Consider the following 24,106-nt stretch of genomic DNA (forward strand, 5'->3'; position numbering starts at 1 on the left):
AGTTTGCAGCCATCACATTGAGTAACTTTTGCCCTGAGTTCATTAAAAGGTAGTTTAAACTGGGACTGGAGGTGAGGGCCAGTAAAGAACAGTAGGTGATGAGGTCTGTAGCCAGTTCAAGGATGAGGAACACCGGGGAGTTGGTGGCTCTCTGGAATATCCCTTCCTTTATTTCGTGGCAGCTTCTGGTCTGTCCTGTCTGAACTTTAAAATGATGGTTTGTTGGATGTGTGAATTTAGGAAATCACCTTTTCTGCATTGCTGGTCCCCATGTCTTGATGATTGTGGTTGCCTCATCACTCAAAAGATCTGGTGTAAGTTACCTTGTAGTTGGAACTTCTACAACACTGTCTCCTGCATTGATTGTCCAGTGAGTAAACAGAAAGACTGCACTCGAGCTGAAGCCATTAATTGGGTGTTCTTTTGTAGGTGATTGCCAGGTGTCCATAGGAACTTGTGAGAATATAGTATCTTTATTCTGCTCTAAAAGTGAGGTGGCAGCTTCAGAAGTTACTGCCAGCACAAATGTAGACAACATAACCATAAAATCCTACCAGGTTTAGTAAAATGGTTTAAATGTCATTTAGAAGAATTTCTCTGTAACTAACAGAGCAGTTGAAGACTGAGTTTATGGAGAGAAGAATGCTCAAAAATCAACATTAAAAATTTTAATTTATTAGTTCAATTTGATTTGCATTCTTGCAGGTTAAAGAAATTCCTAATTAGCTAGCTCTACTTTGTATTTTTTTCTTTGCTGGTGTTTTTTAATGTAATTATTGATTGGATTGTGAGCATGAAACAAAGTGAGAAAAACTAGTCTGTAAATGCTGATTTGTACAGAAAAACCAAAGCACCTGTTAGTAAGATGTTTTAATTTTTTATTTAAGAAACACAATTCTTGCTGAGTTGAGAACTTTTTCTTTTACTTGTGAGCAGTAAATATTATTGTAACTCACACAGATTTGCTGTAGGCAGGTTGGAGTACCTGAAAAAATCTGTCAGACTGCTTTCAGAAATGGCAAGACATTGTCAATTAACCCTGCAATTGTACAGCAAATTAGCAAATGTAGTATCTTGAGGATAATACTTTTTCTGTCAATCTGCTTTTTTTAGTGAGAGCATAGAGAGCCCCAGTGATTTAGCCCAATATTTAGGACTGAGAAGTACTGTCACATAATTAACTCTTTAATTTACCCAGGGGGTTTAATTAGCCTTATTAATTTTATTTATTATTATTTATCTGCCCAAGTGACTGGTGTAAAGGACATCAGGTCAGGCAGGCAGAAAAGTCTGGAGAAGTTGGCCATCTGTTTCTCCTTCTGGACAGATGTTGTAATTGGGATGCCTCCAGCCTGAGGGAATGGTGAGCCTGAGCTCCCTGCCTGGTCCAGATGCTTCATGGCTGTATGTGCATGGTTTAGAAAGTTGCTCTTTCACAAATAGTTACCAGTCCAACAAGCAGTGGAACACTTCAGAGATTATGTTAGTAGGAGGTCTAGCACAGATCTTCCTTATGCAAGTAAGAGCAGGCTTGGTTGAGTTTTTTTCTGATTATAATTTTGGTCTGGAAGAGCAATGAAAACCTGTCACATAGCCACAGTTGTCACCATTTCTTTAGTACCTGAGAAAATTCCCATTGACTCATGCTGGGTTAAACACTGTCCTCTGCTCTGGTGAATCAGCACCAAGCCCATATTAAAGTTTCAAAATCTGTAGCACTTGTTTATAACGTGGGCTTCTGAAACAATAGTCATCTTCAAAAAAATCTCTTGTCTTTGGGATTAGCTGTATTTGCCATTCTCTAAAACAAACAGATACTAAATATGGAATGATTTTTTTAGATGTAGCTGAGCACAGCATCAGGAGCCACTGAATGGGTTGAGAAAATACCACCTGGCATGATGAGAGTATGAATCCTTTTGCATATGTGCTCCAGCTCTGATTCTGTTGAAGCACTGTCTGCATGAGAAGAACCAAAATTTATGAGTGTGTCAAAGGACAAAAAGTTCAAACACTTGGATGGGTTTGGAAGAAAATCAAATTCTGTGGATTCAGCTACGAGGAAATCTTTCCACAAAAAGTGTCTGTCCTTGGTCAGGCTGCTTTCCTCATCAAGGATTCTGATGATAGCAGAGGGTAGCTGATGAACACAAGAAAATGACCAAATTGTTTTTTTCTCTGACATGTAAGTGTCCCCTGCACATCACAGCTCAATTCAGGCATTTCTCTTTGATCATGGGGCAACTTTTATGGCACCTGACCTCCTGGAATTGGATGGGCTCCATCTTTCTGTTGAGGGCAGAAGGATGTATGCATGTGTGTCATATTCATAGTCCCTTTCCCTGAAGAACTGCTTGTGGACTATGGTGGGCACAAAATACTGGAAAACGTGGATTCTTAACTTGATCCAGTTATCAGTGCTTATGTTCTCCCCCTTACACCATTCTATTCTCTTTGAAATGCTTTTGGGTTTGTGACAATTGTCTTGTACCTCTAAGGATGGGATCATGTTGAAAGAAGTGACAATAAGAGGAAGGAACTGTTTTCCCTCTTCTCCTGGGTGCTCCAGCCCAACCTGACAACCTCTATACCAAAAAGGAAACATCCATTTTTAATGACTAAACATCCACAGCAATGTTTGTAACTTCATAGGGGATGAAAGAAACACTTTTCTTATATCCTTCTGTGGTTTTCAAACGTATTTATAATCAGAAAAGGGAATTTTCACGTATAAACCCCCAGCATTGTTCAAGTGAGGATGATGTTTTTGTAGATGTTAAATTTGCAAAAATATTTGATGTCTTAATTTGTGGATGAAGTTTTAGTTGTTTCTTTGTTTCTTAATGCAAGTATTATGCTATCAGACAGTGGAGATCTGAAGTTAATTGTTTTCCATCAGGAAAACTAAACTGCTTTAGTTTGCTCTGGAAGTGGTACTATATAGAACAGGGCACTGGGAGTATGATATTGAATTTAATTAGGGTCCTTGAGGTAGTCAGATTGATTTACTCTATCCTGAAAGTTTTTCCTTTTGATATGAGGATTTTTAGATTCCTGAGAAAATTAATACCATAGTGAAACTAGACCTTTTCATAAAGACTAATGTCATGAGGGGCATTGATATATAAGCCTCAGAGAATACCTGGGACTGGAAGAGACCTCTAGAAATCTCTACTACAGCCCCCTGTTCAGAGATGATCAGGGTAAAGCAGGTTTATCTGTAAAGTAATTTGCAGATAAAGTACTGATAATTGCAACACTAGCTTCAGTTTAAATAAGTTTGCCTGGGTATGGAATATAATTCTTAAACTCACAAGGTCTTCTGTATGTTGAGTTCTGCAAAATTATTTCAAATGTGTGTGGTGTGAGCAATAGAGAACTGTTGTGTTACACAAGAATCTGGTGGGTTGCTGTTGCTACAGTCTTCTCATCTCTGGTTGTGAGGGCGTATCAGCAGTTTAATTGAAACAAAGTGGGAATATTCAGAAAATACTTAAGAAATTTGCTTTTAAGGGGTATCTAATCCACAGAAGTTGCTGTATTGTGGGAAATAGTATTATCTGCATTGATTGTAAGATCTTGTATATTGCTCTATTTTAGTAAATATTTTTCCCTAAATCACATCTACTCTGGTATATCTATAATGGCCGTGGCTTGTGAGACATTAATCATCAAATAAAGATCATCTTTTCAAGACTGGGATTGTAAATCTAGCATATGGAGCTAATTGGATCTGGGAACCAGAGCAGACAAGATTTGTTTCAGGGCTTGTGTGACAGTGGAGTTACATCATGCAGTTTTGTTTATTCTGTTGAGCATGTGGAGCACAGAGCAGGAGTAAAATACTGCATTGGCTAAGCAGTAAGTAGTTAAACACAGCACTTAGGCTTGCATGTTTTTTAAGTGGAATTTTCTGGAATGTCTTTTGAAGTGCCACAATGCCATCTACTGGCTCACTTTGCTGTGGTTTTTTTCCCAGAGGTTTGTTTTGGTTTTTTTGTACACAGGCTTATATGTAAGGTTTTTACACAGTATTTTTGAATAACAAAATAAACAAGCTGAGGTAGAATGAGCAAAATAATTTTTGGATGATATATTTGTTAAAGGACATAATACATTATATACATTAAGGAATAATTTTAATCTCTTACCAGTTAGTCTTGCTCTCTTTTTGTTAAAACTGAAATGATTAATACTGAATGATAAAAGACAGATGTCTGCTTTACATAAGAGCTCGTCTGTAGTAACTTCACTGTTTTCTGTTTATAGTCAGTCAGTTTCCCTTTTTTTTCCAATGTGTCTATACAGAAAAATTGAAAGAAAATTAATAAATACTTAAGGTGTCAAGCCATAGAAAGAGGAAAGTGCTATATTAGAAATTATTTCAGACAGGATTCCTCGCTGACAAATTCCTAGATTCAGTCTGCCTCCTGTCTCTGCCTTTCCCCCAACATGTGTCTAAGTAGTCTTTTCAAGATTCATCAACAACCTTCCATTGACCAAAACTTCCACAGACTTTCTAACAACTGTTGTGGAGAAGTGTGTATTAGAAAATATTATTCTCAGTATCAGACTGTTCAAACTGTAAATGAGCAGTGGGAAATTCTAATAAGTTTTATTAATTCTTGTTTTTCATCAGACTGACAAATATTACCTATAGGAGTAGCTCTCTGTCATCCATATGCTGCCAACAGAAAACAAATGGGCAAATATAAAAATAATTTAAAAAAAAACAAGACAGGAACAGTAGATACAGGTAAACATAATATTTTTTAGTTTCATTGCTGGCTTTTTCTTTGAGTTGTCTGGAAAGTTTACTTATTAGTTGGTCATTTTGTTTGTCTTCATAAAATACTCTTCACTTTTTAATTTGTTTTTCTCCTTCACATCCAGTTTTTCCTACAGAAGTATTTCATAACCCTGCCTTTATTCAGTCTATTTAGGAGAAAAATAAACATTGGTAGTGGCTTGTAACAATTTGTATTGTTTTTTTAATAGATTTGTAACTCACTCAAGCACAGCTCCAGCATAATTAATCAAAACAACACAGCTAGGAAAAAAAAATATATTCCAGCAGTTTCGTAGGTGGCCTATAATGAAGGTAAGTGCAGGCATCTGTGCCCTTCGTGGCCTTTTGCCCTTTATCTCGGTGACATTCAGAAGGTCAAGTGTGGCTGCCCAGCCCAGTTGTTATCAGCGGCAGTGTTGTGCTGGCGGCTGCGGAGCGTTTGTGCGCAGATGGAGTGGCAGCTCTGCGAGGGGAAAGCCCGAGTGGTGCATCCATCACTGCTGCCTGGGTTTGGCGGGGTGTTTGGGGTAAGGACTGCTCTCCTCTCGCATGTGCAGAGGAACAGACATTGCTCCCTGCCTGTGTTTGGAGTAAGTGCTAACCTCCCACTCCTAATTATTATCTGTGCTGCAAAATACTTGGGCAAGCCTCTGCTGAGTGTGACATTAAATAAGGGAGGGCTGGCAAAACCAGAAGAACAAACAGGATGATTTTATACCGCATCTCCCATTACAATCTCTTTTTTATTTTCTTCTTTGAACTGTCCTGTGCTATTGCAAAGAAGGAAGAACTAATTAGGCCAGTTGCTGAAGGTGTCTTGCCACCCACACTACTGAAAAGAACTCTTTGTACAGAATTAGCTCTTACCAGCTGTGCTAAATCCAGTAATTTATCTTTGCCAAAAAAATAAAAAAAATGCTGCTTTAGTTTAGTCCAATTAAACTAGTTAATGTAAGCTATACCCTATATCCACACAAACTCAGATATCTACTGCTCAAAAGCTGCAGGGTTTGCAAATAATTATTTTCTTCTTCTTGCTGTTTGTAAAAAGGGCTGGGTGGAGGAGCACTGGGAAGTTAACCCATTTGTGTGTGGAACTGGCTGAGTGTGAGCTGTCCCCCCAAAGAGCAGTGTGATGTCAGGATGGAGCACGAGGGCTTGGCTTCGGCTGCAGAAAATGTTTGCCTTGGCACTGAGGGGCAAGGGGAACAATTCCTGCCCCAGGGGAGAGGCTCTAGGAGTCAGAAGCCTACCTGGCCTCACCTGGAGTAACTTCAAGAACAGAGTGGTTCAGTGTGTTTGCAGTTATGGCTCTGCAGGGGTTGCTCAATCGAGTAGATCAAAGCCGTGTTTTCTGACTGGGTGTTGGTTTGGAAACTGAGCTGGACCTGAGAAGTGATTTCAAGGTGACCCTGGCACAGTGGATAGCAGGTGATAACTCACAGACCTGAACACTGACTGAAATCCAACAAATCCATCCTCAGTCCTAAAACACTAATGTCCTTTCTTCTCATTGGCTTCCTACTCAGGATTTTAAAGAGGGTATATAGTATAGGCAATGAGGTTTTTTGTATGGCTTTCTCTGGAACTATTCCAAAAGAGGAGAGGAAAAGAAAAATGCTCGTTGAAGCTTGGAGGTTTGGAGGTAGTAAACCAAGAATGATGGCTGAGCAAAAAAAAAGAAATCTTTGGATATCCTCCATCATGGAAAGTAAGATAAACAAGGAAATTATGATTTTGTCAGGAACAGATGACTGTAGTTTAGTAATCTGTAAGGATTTTGCCAAAAAGGAAGTCTTTTTAATGCAGAAAAAATAAAAATTTATTCCTGTCCTGATACACTTAGATATCTCCTAAACACTGCAGTAGGGACCTGTAAGTATTTGCCTCAGTGGGGTGCTCCTTTCTGGGAAAAGATGCAAATTGAATCAAAAACATCCAGTACAAAATTTATCTTTGTAAATATAGCTATATTTTCTAAAGATAAATTCAATCTGTTACTTCTGCTCTTTCAAATTTAATTTTGTAATTTGAATGGGCACAGAGAAAAGCCCAGCCTGTAATCACATCTGAGGTGTATGTAAGGTAACATCAGTGCAGAGGAAGAGACATATTGTAACCTTAAAGTAAATTTTTCCTCATATAAAATTAAGTTTCATCCTTGGTTATAGCCTTCTTGGAGAACTGGAGAAAATTAGTTTTTCTGTCTCTTATGTCTTGGAAAATTGTATATGTTGCAGAATTTCCTTTATTTTTTCCTGAAACACAAAAGGCCTTGTTACTTTAAAATGCTAATAAAACACCTGTCAGTTTTACAAAATGCAGTGTACCTGTTGCCATCCTGTAACCAGTACCAGGAATTTGGTAAGGATAATTTGGAGTCTTAAAGAAGACACACCACCACCAAATAATTAAACTATGGCTAACATCCATTCAAATCCAAAATTCAGCAGGTCACTATGTCTTTCACGTCCCCAAACATAGCTTCAGTAGCAGATTAAAAGGTATTTTTGAACACTCTTCTAGCTCAAAGGACATTAATAAAACAGAAAATTTAAACTGCTAGGTTAAACAGTATGACAGTTCTGAGTCACCTAAACTTTTCCCCTTTATGTTTGATGTTTCGGATAAGATCAGAATAAATAAAGAAAACAAATCAAAGTTTATTTAGTTAATATGATATTCCCTTACCAAATGTGCACAGTGTGTTGAACTTGAAAGTAAGAATATTCAATGCATTTTTTTCTGTAATAGGTGATTATGCCAACCTGTCTTAATTGATGCAGTTTTCCTGCTAGCTGCAGGTAATTCTTTCGTTTAAGTGAGTAATCGAAGGTCTGAGCTATGAGAATAATTATACATCTCTGTTCTTCTGCTACCTATGTATACATCCTATAAAATAGCAGGCAGGATGCTGCAGAGGGAAGGAGCTCCCACAGGAGAGTCCTCAAGCATAATACATGTTGTGTACTTGTTGCCCATTTGTCTCATGGAGTTATTACTGCAGGTGTTCGTGCAGCCTCACACTTTGGTACTGCAGATACTGAGAAAACTTCTTGTTCAGAAAAATCGAAGTGAAGGTGTGTAAATGGGCACAGGTGGCAACTGTGCTGTGTAAGATACTACAGGGATGATCTCTGAATGGATGTGAGCACAGACCCAGCTAGGTCAGAACAGCTGCTGGCTTCAAAAGCAGGGGTGACCAACATTTTCCATGCTGCCAAACCAAATGTATTTTCTGGAGCCATCAGCATTGCCATGTGGCACAGCATTTTCTTCACTGAAGAATCAGTGGCTTTAGCTGTTCCCACCACTCTGGGCTTGCTCACTTCTGGACTGCTTTTGATCTCTGTCAACTCCAGCATATTGTCCAGCATGTTTCTTGTGTGCATCTTCCCAGAACTACATCCAGCTGGTCCTGCTTTTCAGTCCTTGGTATCCTCCTGTGCCTGCTCTCTTAAAATGTCTTAGCTCCTGAAGTCCAGTGTTTTCCAAGGAACATACTCTATGTACTTTTCCCCTTGGACTTACTTTGTGTACTGTTCACTTAAACATGCGGTGAAGAACAAGCTTTTCAAGGCTTTAAACAATCATCATTTAGACAAGCTAATCTTAGTTAAAAACAGAGAAAGTCCATGTACCATTTGCTGAACTGGAACTTCCTCTGAGTTCAAGTGGTTTGGGACAAAATCAGGTATTTTCAGGAACTGGAAGGGAGAATGAATGTAGAAGGTGATGAGCATTAAAAATAAAACAGGGAGGTACAGGTGGGCAGGTCATTTTCTGAAAGATACTAAACTACAGACATGCCATTTACATCTTTGTGTAACTTTAGCAGCTCTCCCCAGCAGCCAAGTTCCCCAGTTTACATGAAAAATAAGACTAAAGATTCTTTCAGTACATTGCATTTGTGGCATCTGACTTTAAACACAAATGTTGTAAAAAGTGGTCTTTAAATTATAATTGTTGTCATAATGTTGTGGCAGCTCATTTAAGTACAGCAGTAGTTCACAGTATGAAAATTTATTAGGGCTGCAGAATTGCTTGATCACACTACTCAGTAAGCACATTTAATATCTGCTTATGCCTGTCTGTAATGACTACATTTTCTTCACTGTTCCATTCCAAAGATCTCTTAGAAGTAGTGATCCAAGAAAACACTGAAGAATAAAATATTTTCCTTTAATAATGACAATGTAGTTTTTTGTATGTATTGTGGAGTTAGTGTATCTGCAGTACACAAACATTACAGCACTTTCGTGGGCCTAGTGCAGAATGTGTGTTTTGTGACAGTGGCTGTTGTATTATACTACTAACAAAAGTAAGGCAGGCACTCACATTGGCATTGATGAATTCTGCTTATGTAGTTGCTGCGAAACATAGGGTCCTCTGTGAATGGTCTGGGTATTTACATACCAAATGTCTCAGCATTACTAGACTACCTGTTATACCACACTCAGCACAATGTTATCCAGGTCTTTGTCTCTGTATTTTCAAATATTAATGTTTTATATTCCTTTCCTTGCCACACTCAGCATCTTAACTGAGTGATTTTTCTCATCTTCATGCTATATTGAGAAAAGATCAGGCTATATTAATTTTTTTCCCCTTTGCCCACATGGGATTGACTCTTTAGAAGACCTGGTTCTGTGTTTGGCTTTTTGAAGAGTTTGAGCTGCTCTGTGAAGGTCGAGGCTTTTTATGTAAATACGAGAGAAACACAAGATGCTGAAATAAATATTAGCAGGTAACAAATAGGGAGGGAGGAGAGGTGGGAGCCTGGAACTTGCCAGGATGCTGAAAGCATGAAAAGATCACACTCAGAGCATTACATGTGCATACCTGCTTGTTCCTTGGCTGTGTGTTGTACCAAACCTGGCTGTTTAAGCCCAAAATCAGTCTCTGCTTGTTTTCCAGTGGCCCACTCTCTGACATCTTTGTAAGGTAACCTCTGCAATATCAGATTCTTCCCCTTTGCAGCCATCTGCTGTTGGGCCCTGCATACTTTTGAGATGGCATCTTTCTTGTCATATTTCTTTTTATCTGCAGACTGAGTGGCTTGCAGGAAACAAGGGAAGTGAAATTGTGACTTTACTGAAGGACCACATAATCCAGTCCACTTGATTTTCATAGAATCATAGAACAATTCATCTTGGAAGGGGCTTGAAAGATTCCCCTTTTGCTTTCCCCTTGTTACTTCAAGCTACATCAGGTGTAGCTGTTTGGAGCAAAGGCCATGTCTGTCATGCCCATGTTGTCTCTAAGGTCAGTAGCATGTTTGTATAATTTTAAGAAAAAAGGGGCTCTCTTCACTGAGAAATAGTAAGTGTTTAAAAAGAAGAATCCCTTGCTATTTTAGATCACCATATACAAAATACACATGGATATATATGCTCACAGTATTTATGTGTGAATTATTGCTGGAATAGATAAGATTTTCTGTTCTTTTCACTGAAGAGTATCTCTTCAGGGAGGCCAACAGAATAAATTAATGAGAGTGTTAAATAAATACATTATCTTGATTCTTGATAGGCCAAATGAAGGTGTCCAAGATAAAGTGCACATGGTTCATATGGTTCTAACAAAATTGCATAATTGATCATTATTAAAAGAACTAACTTCCAGATACATTCTCACCTATTAGCTGTCTTACTTTACTTCACACCTTTGTGAAAGCCAGACAAATGGTAGCAATAAATTAATATTTCCTGCCTTTTCAAAAGCTTCATGTAACAGACATTGTAGGATATGTTATGGCACAAAGAAACAAAGAAAACAGCATTTGCAAAGCACAGGCTTACAGAAGTAAAATACACAATAGTTCTAACTTCTCAGCTCTGTGTTTTCCTTCACTTCCTTTCCCATTCTGTGTAGACAAATGGAATCACTTAAAATAAGGGAAATGTCTCCAAAATATTTTTTCCAGCTCTGAGGAGCTGGAATAACCTGTGTGTTTAAGAAGCCAAATGCAGTTTTTCAACATTCTTTCCTGAGTAAAAATAAATAAGGCTCCTGCAGCATTTAATACTAACACAGGAATTTGGCAAGGACCTAAAGTTATTGATGAGGTTTTGGTTCCATTTGAGTTGTATTAATTACTGTGTACCACATTGGTGTGTTTATTATTGCAGTAAAAGATAATTTCAAAAATGGCTGTCTATATTAATTTTAAAACAAAGACATTAAACTGACCTTAGTAAATGTGAAATAAATTTTAGAAAATGTGCTGTGTGTAGCATATCCAATTTTGAGTGTGTGGGAGAAAAAGTAATGCTTCTTAAGAACAATAACCACTTCTCTTAAATTTGCAATAGGATTGCAGATTGGTTGGTATAATCTAATAGGAAAGACTCTAGGTAAACAACTTACAAGACTGTTGCCAGCTCTTAAAATAACCTTTATTCTTGTACATTTCTGTTCTTGTCAGCATTCACTTAAGATGCATCTTATAGTCACCGTGACAGAAAATACAAATGTGAAACTTCTTCATGTAGTGGTAGAGGCCAAGATTAGCAGCTGTAAATGCAATATGACTGTGGTGTCATCAGGGATTTTTCTTCCTAGTTAAGATTCAGCAGTGTGCCCATGAGATACAGCTGTTAACTTCCTAGGTGCAACAGGAAAAAAACCCCTGATTTTATACATATATGTGCACGTGTATGGTATAAATATATTAATACCCAGGACTTTTTCCTTTTTCTCCATAATAAAGAACCATGAAAATACATATGTTTACAAGTGATTCCTGGCTGTAATGAGGTAGCCTGTAAATTTGTTACAAAGGAGAGAAGATAGCTATGTTTATTATATTTAGAGATTTGTATTTTTCATATATTTATGCATGTGTATATAACAACATATATATATGTATATATATGTATATATATGTGTGTGCATATACATGCATATATATGTATATATATGTATATATATGTATATATATGTATATATATGTATATGTATGATATGTAAATGTGTTTAATATGTAAAGCTATCTGTTGTACATCATCTTTAGCTATGAGCAGCATTTCTTCAAGAAAAACAGGAAACCATTGTTACTACTCCAGTGCTGACCCTCTTGGGAGATCAATTTTTTAAAAACTGACACCTAAAGAAATTGCTTTCTTGCAGTGTTTTTATGTTACTATGCTGTGGTGGCACTTTAATGTGTTTGGGCCTTGCATTGTTCAGTAAGTTGATTCTACATAAGGTGATAGTGTTGCACCCTCTCCTGTTATGCCACCCCTGCTTTTGTCTGCCATCAAAAAATAAAGAGTGGCATGGGAAAAAAAAATTAAAAAAAAAAAGGTAGTTTTTTTGCTTTTTAGGGCAGAAAGGCTCCTGCCTAGCTACTTACCTGAGTAATTTTAGGGCACTCACCCTGAAATTTATCAGTGAGACCTCACACAAGCAGGTGTTGTTTGGAGATTGGCAAGTTTGGCAGGGTGAAAAGGACAAGTAATTCAGTCACAGTGAGAGAAAGTGTCTTCATCAGGGCTCAGCAGGATTTGTTAGAGCTCATGGGTTATACACCACACAATAACAGTTCTGTAAAGTACATGGGAAAAAGAGATGTCTGGCCACCTTTTTGTGCTGCAGAGGCTAAGGAAGGAAAAATGTGGTGATTACTGAGGTAGACAGACATTTATACAGAGCTGTCAAGGAAAGATGCCATCATACTTTTCAGAGCAGAACCATACACTCTGAGTGAGGCAAATTGAAATGAAAAAAAAAATTAAAACCCAGCCACCTTATTTTCAGCCCTGCAGAAATACGAGCAGTCACTTCTACCTCAACTCTGAGCTGCAAAGTAACATCTTTGTGTGAATAAAATACACAAGACATGCTACATACCTTCAGAAACTGAAGATGATAACCTAATAGTATTTAGCAAGTAGTAGCATCAGGTCTGCATGATCTTCTTCACCAGCTGGCAAGATGGGAAGGCAGCCCCTAGGATTCAGGTTGCCCTTAGGATTTGGGCTGCCTCCAGGGCCAGCACTGTCCCACTGCAATTGCATCTGTCACATGGCTTGGCATGGAAGCCACATAACCTGCTCACCACCACAGGTGTCCCTGAGAGTCAGACTCTGGCAGCCAGACAGACACCTTTGGGGAGGACAGAGTTCAGAGTTGTCGATTTGACTGGATTTGTTCAATTTTTAGGGTAATACCATCTTCTTTCAGTGTCTGCAGGACATCCAGATTTTGCTTCTATAATTCTTCTTAATTCTATGATTTAATTCTTACTGCAAAGCGCTGTACACATATCTGATGCTCTGTTATATAGGGAAAACCTTTCCTACTTGCTTTTTTGCGCCAATAGCAGTGAAAAATTTCATTAAGTGGCTAATCCCTGTCCTTGCTTCCTCCCAGCTGTGACAAAGGGCTACTACCTGTTTCCATATGAATACACAAATACCTAATAAACAGAGAATGGTTGGGTTACAAGATGGACTAGTGCTTACTCTTCAGTGATTTCTTTTTCCCCATTTATTGTCTCATATCTGCTGATAAATCCCATTCTGAAGCCCTGAGCCTTCTCCTGGATTCAGACAGAAGGCAATAGTAAGGTTTTCAAGAACAAGTCTTTATGTTCACAAGAAACAGCTGACTATTTAGACTTGTACTAAATCTTTGAACAAAGACAAATTGTCAGGTTTTGAGGGCTGGACCTGTCACAACCAAAGTACATGGTTTTGCAGGCAGAATTTAAACATCAAATAATTCAAAAGGAGCTGAGAAGCAACTTTTATATTTCTATTTATTGTCTTCTCCTGATGACAAAGTGGTTCTTTACTGCACATTCTTTACTGGGGAATTTAATTGCAATGTGTTACCTAAAGAGGTAAATAAATTTTTGGATAATCAAGTTGCTGAGCAAATCATAGAGCCTTTTTCCCTTAAAGTTTCCTGTGGTCAGTGAAACTGCCCTGGCACTGACCTATGCACTGGCTGCCAGCCACCTCCCAGAAGAGTAAATGCAGTGTACAAGCTACAGACATGCAGGATGAAAAAGAGCACAATAGGTAGTCACTTAGGTCTCTAATTTGGGAGAATGCTTTGCAGTGAGTGCGTGCTGCTGGAGTGCTTTCTCTAGACTCGGGTGGTGAGAACACTGTGAGAAGGTTGTTGTGGTTCGTAGGGTTAATGAGTGTCAGTGTGTAAATACTGGTGCAATCCTTCTGCTGAGGCAGGGGATGTTTATAGATGGGGAATTTTTCAGCAACTATAAATGGAAGGTCTGTTTGTTTCGTCTAAGGCACATGGGAAGGCTTGATCATAACTTTAAAAATTTAGTGCCGGTGGCTTAAAAAAAAATCCTTAGGTTTCAAAGTCCAGCTTACAGTGCCATGGCAGGGGTTCTGGAAGGGAGGCAGCAGAGCAGGCAAGCTGCAGCAGCCCAGCAAAGACTGACAGCACAGCACTGGTTGCCTCTGCACTTGCTGAAATGCTGCACGCCTGTGGTTTGCTAAGGAAGCAGCTCACATATAAATCTGTGTTTTTATTGCATTGCAGTCAAGAGGTGCAGCAGTAGATAACATCACCTGTTGGCACAGGGACAGCAAACAGCAGCTGTACCTTTCTCCTACAAAGCCATCTGCCCCAGTGAATATGATTGACTGAGAAGTCACGTACTCAGTCTCATCTATCTCCCCAGTTGGGGGAGAAAAAAAAATGCAATTCAGGTTTCAGCATTTTTGTAATCCCTCTGAGCCTCCCATTAAATTTGCTCTACTGTGTGGGAAAGGATTAAAGATTCTTTGGGCTCCAAAACACAGTATACAAAAATTAAGTACTTCAGCATGGTTTGTGGTAAGGCAGCAACTAAAGTGTATAGCCTGCCACATAACCCAGAGCAGCAAGTTCTCTTTGACAAGTAACACTTGTTGACAGTTTAAAATTTCTGTTGGTAACACATGCCACAGTTGTGTATGGCCTTTGTTTTAAATATTCTGTATGCAACATATTTCATGAGTGACTTCAAAAATAATCAGGGTTGTTCGTATGCTGTTACTAACTTAGCTCAGAGTGCCAAAAGAAGGAAATATTTTCTGGCAAGGAAAACTTCTGTTCCTTTACCAACAGCTTCGTAAATGCTTTCTTGTAATAAATATTTCAAGATTAAAATCAATGTGTTACAAGTTTCAGACAAGGCTGTTTATCAAGATTAAATAGTTCATTTCCTAAAAGGCAATATTATTCACATTTTATGTGAGTGTGAGCATAGATGAGAAACTTTTATTCAAGAGCAGCCAGGATTTTTTCCCCACAAAAAATAGTAAACGGAAAATGCCAAAAACATTCTTTCCGTGATTTTTTACTACTTTGAGAGCTTGACTTGCTGTTAGGCTTCATTTGCACAGTACTAAATTCTACTAAATATACCATATTTAGTGTCATTCAGCATCTAGCCTTTTTTTTGTCCTAAGTCAACACTTAAATGTATAAACCTTCTTTATTTCTTTGGGAAAAGGATACAGACCTACTGTGTACCCAGACCTGAAGGAGAAAGAAGGAGCAAGAAAAGGCAGAACAGATATTAAAAAGTGAACTCCAAAATCCATACTTTTAAAAATAAATGTTGTCTTCTGCTTTCATTACCCTACTTGCATGAAACTTCTTCCTTCCCCATCTCAGCTGCTAAGCCAAGAGCTGTGTGTGACAACTGCCAGCTGCTCATCCAACCACAATTTACCAATATTATGGGGCAGACTAGAAAGTGATAAAGAACAAGGAGTCAAAGCGTCAGTGTTGCATTTTTGTCATATTTCATTTCCTCATTGCACTAGAAAGCACAAATATAGGAGGCCTGAATTCCATCTCGTGAACAAGAGGTTGCTCCGGTGTGTGTAAAATGTTGCTGCTGATCTAACAACTGTTGGACTGCTTTCACTATTTGTAAGGCAAATTAAATTAGGATTCCAAAGGAACTGGAAAATAATACCATGCCATGCAATTTATATCTAGGATCTCCACCCAAAAAGCATAAGAAATATCTGCTGATTATATTCATATTTTTATTTTTTCATCATATTTGTCTTTTCAATTTTCTAAACGTAGAACCTGCTTGCTTTTTCTCTGTAGTAACTTCTAATGTTATTTTTTTAAACTTTAAATGATATTCCCCAATGTCATTATTTCAAGATTTTATATGTGCAGGTATTTTACATATTGGTTATTTTTCTTAAGGTCTAGACAAGTGTATTATTTACAAAAAGAAATGTTTATAGAAATAAAAATGTAATTGCGAAAAAGCTTCTCTGGGCTATTCAGTTCTTGGGATTTTTTTTTGCAGCCTAAATTATAACCTGTTTACTGATATTTTGGTTTGATTTCAGGTTACCATTGGCCAGCTGTACTCCACAGAAAAATTGGTCATTGAGAGTCCAGGAAACACATAGCCAAGAAAAGCCTCTGATCCTGAAGCAACACTGGACCATCTTAAGCATCCTACAGTGCTACATACAGAAGTATAAACTCACTGCACATGTCTGAGCTTGTCTGTTCAGCAGAATAAATACCTGAGAGACTCAGTTTTTGGCAACCAAAGTACTATTTTCTAATGGGTCATGTGTTCTAAGATAAATGGCTGTGATTCATAATAGTATGTAAGATAGTCTTGAAATCTGTTTGCCTGTGTGTCCCATGTGATGGAGTAGTTTCTGCCCTATTTCAACAATAAAACTTCATTAAACTGCCTGTAACTAGATACATTATTCTGCTGTTTACCTTGTATCTCACTGACCATGAAGAACATGTTAGATTTAAAACTCTTCACCCAGTTACTAAGTTTATATTGATCCTGTTGCATTTTAAAATATCCAGCATCTAAATTAAATGAGTAAGTATTAAAACCAGAGATGGTCAGAATTTTTGTCTCCTGGACTTTGATACTTACAGCTATCATAAGCTGCATTGTGTGGTTTCCTTGAAGAACATCTCTTGACATTTCGGGAGGTGACATAATTTCACTAGTTCTTTCTTTAGTTACCAAGAGTTAATAACCAGTCTTGTCCTACTTTTAACAATTGATTGATCAGAATAGCAGAATGTAAGATTTGAATTACTGAGGCTTGGGAGCTTTCAAATGTTTCTTCACCACCAAGTCTTTTAATTTGTTGAGTTGCAGCTATTAGCAGAAAGCTCCACATCACTTTATGAAAGATTTCCCTTTTTCACAAACATCATGAATTTTGGCAGAAGAAAAAGAATGTAACTGGAACAGTAACTCAAGTGCTGTAAGTCATGAATTAGCAACAAGCTTTGCCTAGAAAAAGTGGAACACTCAGAATAGCATTTTATTGATTATTCTTAAATCCATAGAATGCGCAACACTTTTAAGACCACAGATTAATAAAAAAGCAGACAAAATTTTTGATCAGGTTCTTCTCAAGTCAGTGCTGTGCTTGAATTTGCTTTCTATTAGAAATCTGCATAAAAATTAAGCAGTGCAAAGCTGGCATACGAGGGGAAAAATGTTTCCTTTAATTTCAGTGAATCATTGTGGGATGTTTTAAGCAGAGAAACAAGCTCACAAGTAGTTCTATGGCACTGTGGACTTTGAAATTCACCCCTTATTATTCTTGCTTCACAAAATTCATCTTTGTTTATGTTCTTCTGTGTTGTTCATGCTCTGTAAAAACATTATTAAAGCAGAGTGTCTAATTAAAGTGTCTAATTTAGAACAAACTCCCATTCCTCACTGCCACTTAAAGTGTATTTTACCATATTATACAGTTAAATTCAGATGCATAGTAATGGATTTCATATGTACAATACAGTGTACAGAATAAAATAGTGTGTACCTGAGACTACAAATGTAGCCCCCTTCTCAATTTCAGATAAAAAGCAAATACAGTAATAATTCTCCCCTTACTAGGTATATAAGTATTGCAATGTAAATTGCTTTTAGTGAACATTTTATTAAAACAGAATTCAATTACTCTAATAGGTAATATACATTAGATTCTGTATTTGAAATCTCTACATTCACAACTAGATAATTAAGTGCACTTAAGTTAATGGTGAAAGTGCAGGGAAAGAAGATTGCTCTTTAAGCTTCCAGTCTGCTCACAGAAAAGCAGTAACATCTTACACTCTTGGCTGCCACAGGCTTGGAAGGGCTGCCAGTTTTATACTGTAAGAAACTTGGTTGCTAAAACAGTACATGTAAAATCCTTGTCTAAAACAGCTTAATTACTGGAACAAGCATTGCATACCATTTCAAGATCTGAGAATGTATGCTAGGAAGCAAAATAAACATATTTATAAATAGCATAGCCCTGATTTATAAAGAGGGACAACTCCATCAATAACATTTTTACTATTCAAATCTATTTTTTCACCATATTGATGGAAAAATAAGATAATTCTTTCAATGCATTATCAGTTCTTCCAAAATACCTATGCAGTGAAGTTTTTTAGCATTGTATCCAACAAGAATGCAGCTGTAGATGATACATGCTGTCATACAGGTAGGCAATCATGGGAAGGTGAAATGTCTTTTTAATTCCCTCCAAAGTATGAAGGAGATTACTTTTCCATTAATGCCTGAAAACTCTGTTGTTAAGTTTTTGCGGTAGATAGAACTGCAGTCCCAATTCATGGCATCTGCTCCAACCTTCTTTCTCAAGGTTACCACTCAGATTCCCTCTCCCTTACTTATTTCTGCCTTCAGAGGAGCAGTAGTAACCTTCAGATACCATCTACAGAGAGGACCATCAAAGCAGGAGGGGAAAAGTAATGGGGCTCTGTAATTTCCCTCTGTCCCCAGTCCATACTGCAGAGGATAAGACAGCTGAGTAAAGGACAAATTAGTTCTTACTTGAAGTCAGATCAGCTTGTCATACAGTATTTACATAATGTACTTACACAGTATTTATACATTACTAATTAGAAGCAAGGTACGAACACCTCTGCTGCTACAGTCCAAAAGTCTGTGTAACACTATCTAGCTTGTTAACAGGAATGCAAAGCTAACAAAGATATTACCACTTACTCCTCAAAACCAACATTTTAGATGCTTGTTCCCTGTTTTGGACGGGCCTGTATGTTTCCTTTGCTTGTAACATACACGTAAGTGCACAGTCAGTTAGCGTACATTAAGTGCATATCAGTTGTACGTGATTCAAAGACACTATATACTTTTCTCTTGCCTGATGTCCATTTTAAGGTATTTTTCCAAAACATGTCCAGTTCTCTATAAACACTTAGCTTGACAAATGCTTCATCACTGAAATCCTACAAGCTATGGAAGGAAAATACTTGCTAGCCATACCTGGCTTAGGAAGTCGAGCCCAATTTTAGCTGGGATGACTTCGGTGTTGTGTTGGTGTCACTTGCCCTGTTCTCACTCTTGGCTAGGGATGTGCTCATTGCTTGGGAGAGCAGCCTGGAGAGCTGGCACTGTGGTCCAGCCTCGGAGCTGCTGTGCTCTTACAGCTGCACCTTCTGTGCTTCACTAGTTCCGTTTACGTTGCAATACTCATTAAATCTCTCTTGGCACGCTGTCAGAAGCTTTGTTGGATTTTGTCAAAGCCGTGTAAACAACAGGAATAGTTAAAACACAAAGGAGTGATCCCATGACTTACGTACAATGTCCCCTACTACAAAAAGTATATATTTTTTCCTTAGAACAGAGTTCAATAAATATCTTTACTAAAGCTGCAATGTCTTAGCAAAACAAGTTTGCTTTTGTGTTATATTAAAAACGTTTTTCCCCGACCTCGGCATTTTAGCAAACTATTGACCTCAGCAGTATGAACAAAAAATTTGAGTGTTTGCCTATACTGAAGTTTGTCCTTACTTTTACAGAATAAACTTGGAAACAGCATTCTGAAAGGAAAAAAGGAACCATATGATTAATATTAGTAACTGGTCAAAGGACACGCATTTCTGTTGTGTGTTACAACCTCCAAGAAATTTTTATGCCATCGAAAGCACGGCTTCAAAATGCCCAGGTATATCAGAGGTACAGATTCTTAGGAGGAGAAACCCAAGTGAGAAACGTGAACGCTTTACAGTGTTTAAACACGCTAAGAAGGATTTTAACTTACTACTCCATTTTCTCTAAAGGTATTTCTATTTAAAAAAAAACCTTTCCAAGTTTCCAGGCCTTAAAAGCAAAACTTTTACCCTCTAACACCAGCAGATAGAATAACTTCATGGAGAAGCACCAGCCCCTCAACTCTACTTCCTGTAGTGCAACATAAATGCATCTCTCCCAATACCCAGCACAGACCATACGTACGCGTAAACAGAGCCATGAAAGAGCTGTGCACTGACTGTTTTCCTGAGTTTTCCATAATGATCTACAGTGAAATCCTGGCATTATTCAAGTCAGGACTATACTGTTCGCTTTGTTCCACCATTCTTAACACAGGCAGAATTATTTCATACCCTTGGGAATATTTTGCTTGACGACCTTTATTAAAAAAAAAGCTAATCTGTGCAGCTCTTTAACTGAGCGTTTACGTGCTACTTTTTTCACTATTTTATAATATAAGAATAGTGCATGAGGCCTTAATGTGAAAGCAAGGGGGAAAAAAGAGAGAAGCCAGTAATTCTTCCAAAACTCTGTATTTTCTACAAGTAAGAAAAAAATTTGGAACTCTCAAGTCTGTTTCACAAGTATATGCACCTTCAAAAAATACTGCAGCTTACAGAGGTAATTAAATATGTTTTGCAAGAGATGCTTCTTTCTAAACTACTTACCTTTTTAACTGTTAAACCAGTATCTACTGAAGCTTTGCAAGAGGGGGAAATAATGGTAATTTAGAGCATTCAAGTAACTACTCTTCTGTGTTCAAGAAAAAGAACTGTGGAGACCTGTGAAGAATGTACAGGCTTTCTATTGAAAGAGTACACCCCATAAATATTTATAACAGTCTTTGGCAATATGCTAATCCAAGGCAAGTAATTTTCCCTCTCTCAGAAAGAATCATGAAAAAACAATTAAGGTGATTTAATTGCTGCCATGCACAGACAGCATATTTTGAACTCTAGACAGATGAACATTCATCACAGTGCCATGTTATCCTAACCCCGTAACACAAGACTCTGAACAGAATGGACAATTAAACCTAGATCATTTCCCTTACCTTCCTGCAGAACATTGGGCTGGATCCAAATCCCAGGGAAGCCAATGGGAGCAGAAGCCAGACTTTCCAAGTACTGACTGAAAGCTCCAATTTTAAATAAAACAGAAGTAGTTTTCATGCAAGCTTACAGATCTTCATGACACCAAAGTAAATTTAGCTTTGCAGTCCTTTTCTGAATCATTTAAATCTGAATTTAAAAGTAAGTGTACATGGCAAAAAACTGCTTAAGGAAGATTTAACTTCTATGTCCTTCACAGTTACCCCTACAGAGTTTCAACTTAAATTTTCTCCATTTATATAGACACCTATAAAACCATTTGGCAGCTATTCCTACAGAAGTCCTTAATCCACGGTGGGGGACCAGAAATCTGCATAAAGTAAAAATCTTTGGAGCTGGAGTTTTTCCAAAAGTGCAATAAATCTTAAATTTCTTATTTAGGTTAGTGGAGGGAGCATGTTTATGAGAACATTCTCCAAAAGTTATGCATTGAATCTTTATAAAATACATTAACAGTAATGCAACCAAACAGAAAGAGTGCTTCACTTAACATTTTACTTTGCTGGCCTTTAGATTTTAATGGAATTAAAACTACTTCATTTTGATTACATTCCTTTGAGAATAATGTTGCAGTTATGCCATGTGTCTCAACCTCTGACCAGGAGCAGGAGCCCTAGATTTTGCTGATGTGTTCTTGCAAGACTTTGCTACACACATGGTCCAGCTGGATTTTTACAACTGCTTCCCAATGTAAACTTTGATAAAGGCTTGCATTTCCACAGCTCTCAGTAACCTCAGCTGTGGAAATACAGACAACTGTGAGTAGGCTGTCTTTAAACCCTGCTTTGGAAATCTATGCTTCTGTAAAATCTTAAGAACACAGAAATCTACTGTCTATTAAAAAATGTCTGACTCCCATTTAGAGGTTTTTCTCCTCCTTTTCACAAAAAGTAACTCTTAATAACAAATAAAAGCACTTCAAGGTATCAGAGCACAAAAATGTTGTGCTTTAATTAACACAATTGGCATGATTTTGGATTGGCACTGATTTTCTGAAGCACTCAGTAGATTTTACCGTCTAGCCTAAGAAAGTTTCTTCATGCATTTTGAATTTCAGGTCACACATCTAAAAAGCACACAGAAATGTTACATGTTCTGGATGTTGATGTTTATAGTACACCAGAGAATGTTTCCAGGCCTCTATCACTAGGAACAGCTAGCCAGGATTCTTTATGGTACCACCTCTGCCCAGACACAGCCATCAGAATATGACTTCATTCTGTTTAAATCCTTTAAATTCTGTTAAGTAAAGATCCCTTCCCTCCTTTTTCTGGCAATATTTCCTTCTTCTCTGAAGCAGCTAATAAACAAAGCACAGAATAAGGAATGGGCTCCAGAAATGCCAAATATTACATTGCACTTAAATGAAGGCTCCATCTTGACGTGGCACTACACATCAGCTTAAGAGCACACTATTTCATTGATGCAGCAATCTGAAGAAAGGCTAATTCATACCAGGTTATCCCATGTAACATCCTGTAATCCATGATAGACTTAAAACAAACTTGTGTAGGGAAGTAGCAGAGTTCACTATTTTTCCTTAAAACCTTTTTGGCAAGGGTTTGCATGTAACTTGAAGACAACAGTACAAACTTCTGTTTGCCTGCAGAGAGCTTTCCCTCTGTGGGTTCTCAAAGCAACTGATACAGTCTAACAACAGAATGGTTTCTGAAGGAATTAAACACCTCCTTGTCTGGCTGTATCCTCACACTGTGCTTTTTTGGGAGGAGGGAGGACAGGCTGTGTTGCAGCAGCAGTGCACATGCAGTCAGAACTGCAGGACCTTTAGTCTGAAGCTCCCTCTGCTTCATGTCCTTCCCCCAACAGACCCCCCTGCTTTTACTCTGGGTCTGTTCCAGCCATCTCAAAAGGCAGGTTAGCTGTAGGGAGGCTTGAAAATATTCTCAAGCATGGGGAATTTTATAAGGATGCTGTATTTTTCTAATGCATTGTAATGTTTTACACCTTCAGAGGAAATGAAGACCTGAGAAACCTTGTGGTACGCTCCACTTCAGAACAGAAAAATGAAATTACATTCCATGATCTTACTGAAGACCATACATCCATGTCAGGGAATTTTCTGCATTCTGGCAATGTCTTATCTATTCTTCATTAACAAAAAATAACCCATATTTTGAGATACTGTACCAAAAAAACCCAAGAAGAGCCAGAACAAAACTTGACCGAAACCCACCTACTTTCCACTCATGCTAGTAAAGCTTCCTCACACCACAGCTCTGCTCAAGCTGCAGAGCACAGGGGTGCTGTCACAGGGGCTGTCAGGGACTCAGAGGGTGATTTGCCTCATGGCTATGGCAGGACAGCAGTCATTGCCAGCCCTAAATGCTGCTTATGGACAGGATCATCCCTGGTCAGGACACACACACACAACAGGTTGCAAAACTGTGAAGCTTCCTGTTACATTTTGCTAAACTGGGGGGAAAAAATGTGTAATGGTGAGCTTTATGGCTTTTTTTTAACTTTTTTTTATTCTTACAAACCCATTTGCATTGGTAGCTTTTGCTTAATTTCAAGAGTTGGGAACCAGTAGTAGCCAACCTCTAGGACTGCAGTGCAAGAGTGAAGACTGTAAAATCAATTCAAGTGTCCAGCGCCATAAAGTCCAGCTGTGTGCACAACAAAGTCCTTTCCCAGCAACATACAAATACAGAAAAATATGTAGCAAAAAAGCTGAATAAATTATAAATACTTGAGAAATGTGGTGCAAAATGTAACATAAGGAGAGCTGAACTAAGGCACTTGTTTCCATTTGTTACTGTTTCCATTCCTCTCTGTATCGCAGGGCCATTCCTCAATGAGAAGGGTCATCCAAACCAGAACCCAAATCTGAAAATACAGAACCGTGTATGAGACGGACACCATCTTTCACTTCACAGTGCACGACTCAAAGGTGTTACCAAAGTCCTCCTGATAAACACAGCGTCAGCAAGTGTTTTAATTCCTCCTTCGGCCCGGTTTTAGACTTGTCAGTTGTGTGAAAAGAAGTCACCAGTCTATTTTAAGCAAAAGCATTTCTGCAGAAGTCCCTGTTGGCTGCTATTAGCCAGACGGGATCTACATGCGAGCCTGGGGAGCGGTATCAAAGTGTGTTGAGTGACAAAAACCAGGGCAGCCCAGTCCAGCCCCAGATCCAGC

General features: G+C 38.2%; 1 protein-coding gene across 3 annotated transcripts in view; it reads left to right on the forward strand.

Annotated features, from left to right (window-relative positions):
* The window catches only part of LYRM4 (LYR motif containing 4), an 83,522-nt gene extending 67,013 nt beyond the window's left edge, over positions 1-16,509 (forward strand). For all 3 annotated transcript variants that reach the window (XM_079299458.1, XM_079299459.1, XM_079299460.1), the window contains one exon: positions 16,132-16,509. Coding sequence is in view for 2 of the 3 variants with exons in the window: in XM_079299460.1 (XP_079155586.1) it covers positions 16,132-16,288 (157 nt within the window). In the remaining variant the exon portion in view is untranslated. The remainder of the gene's footprint in view (positions 1-16,131) is intronic.
* Positions 16,510-24,106: the final 7,597 nt, after the last annotated feature.

Source organism: Erithacus rubecula, assembly GCF_903797595.1.
Source record: "Erithacus rubecula genome assembly, chromosome: 3".
NCBI lineage: Eukaryota > Metazoa > Chordata > Aves > Passeriformes > Muscicapidae > Erithacus > Erithacus rubecula.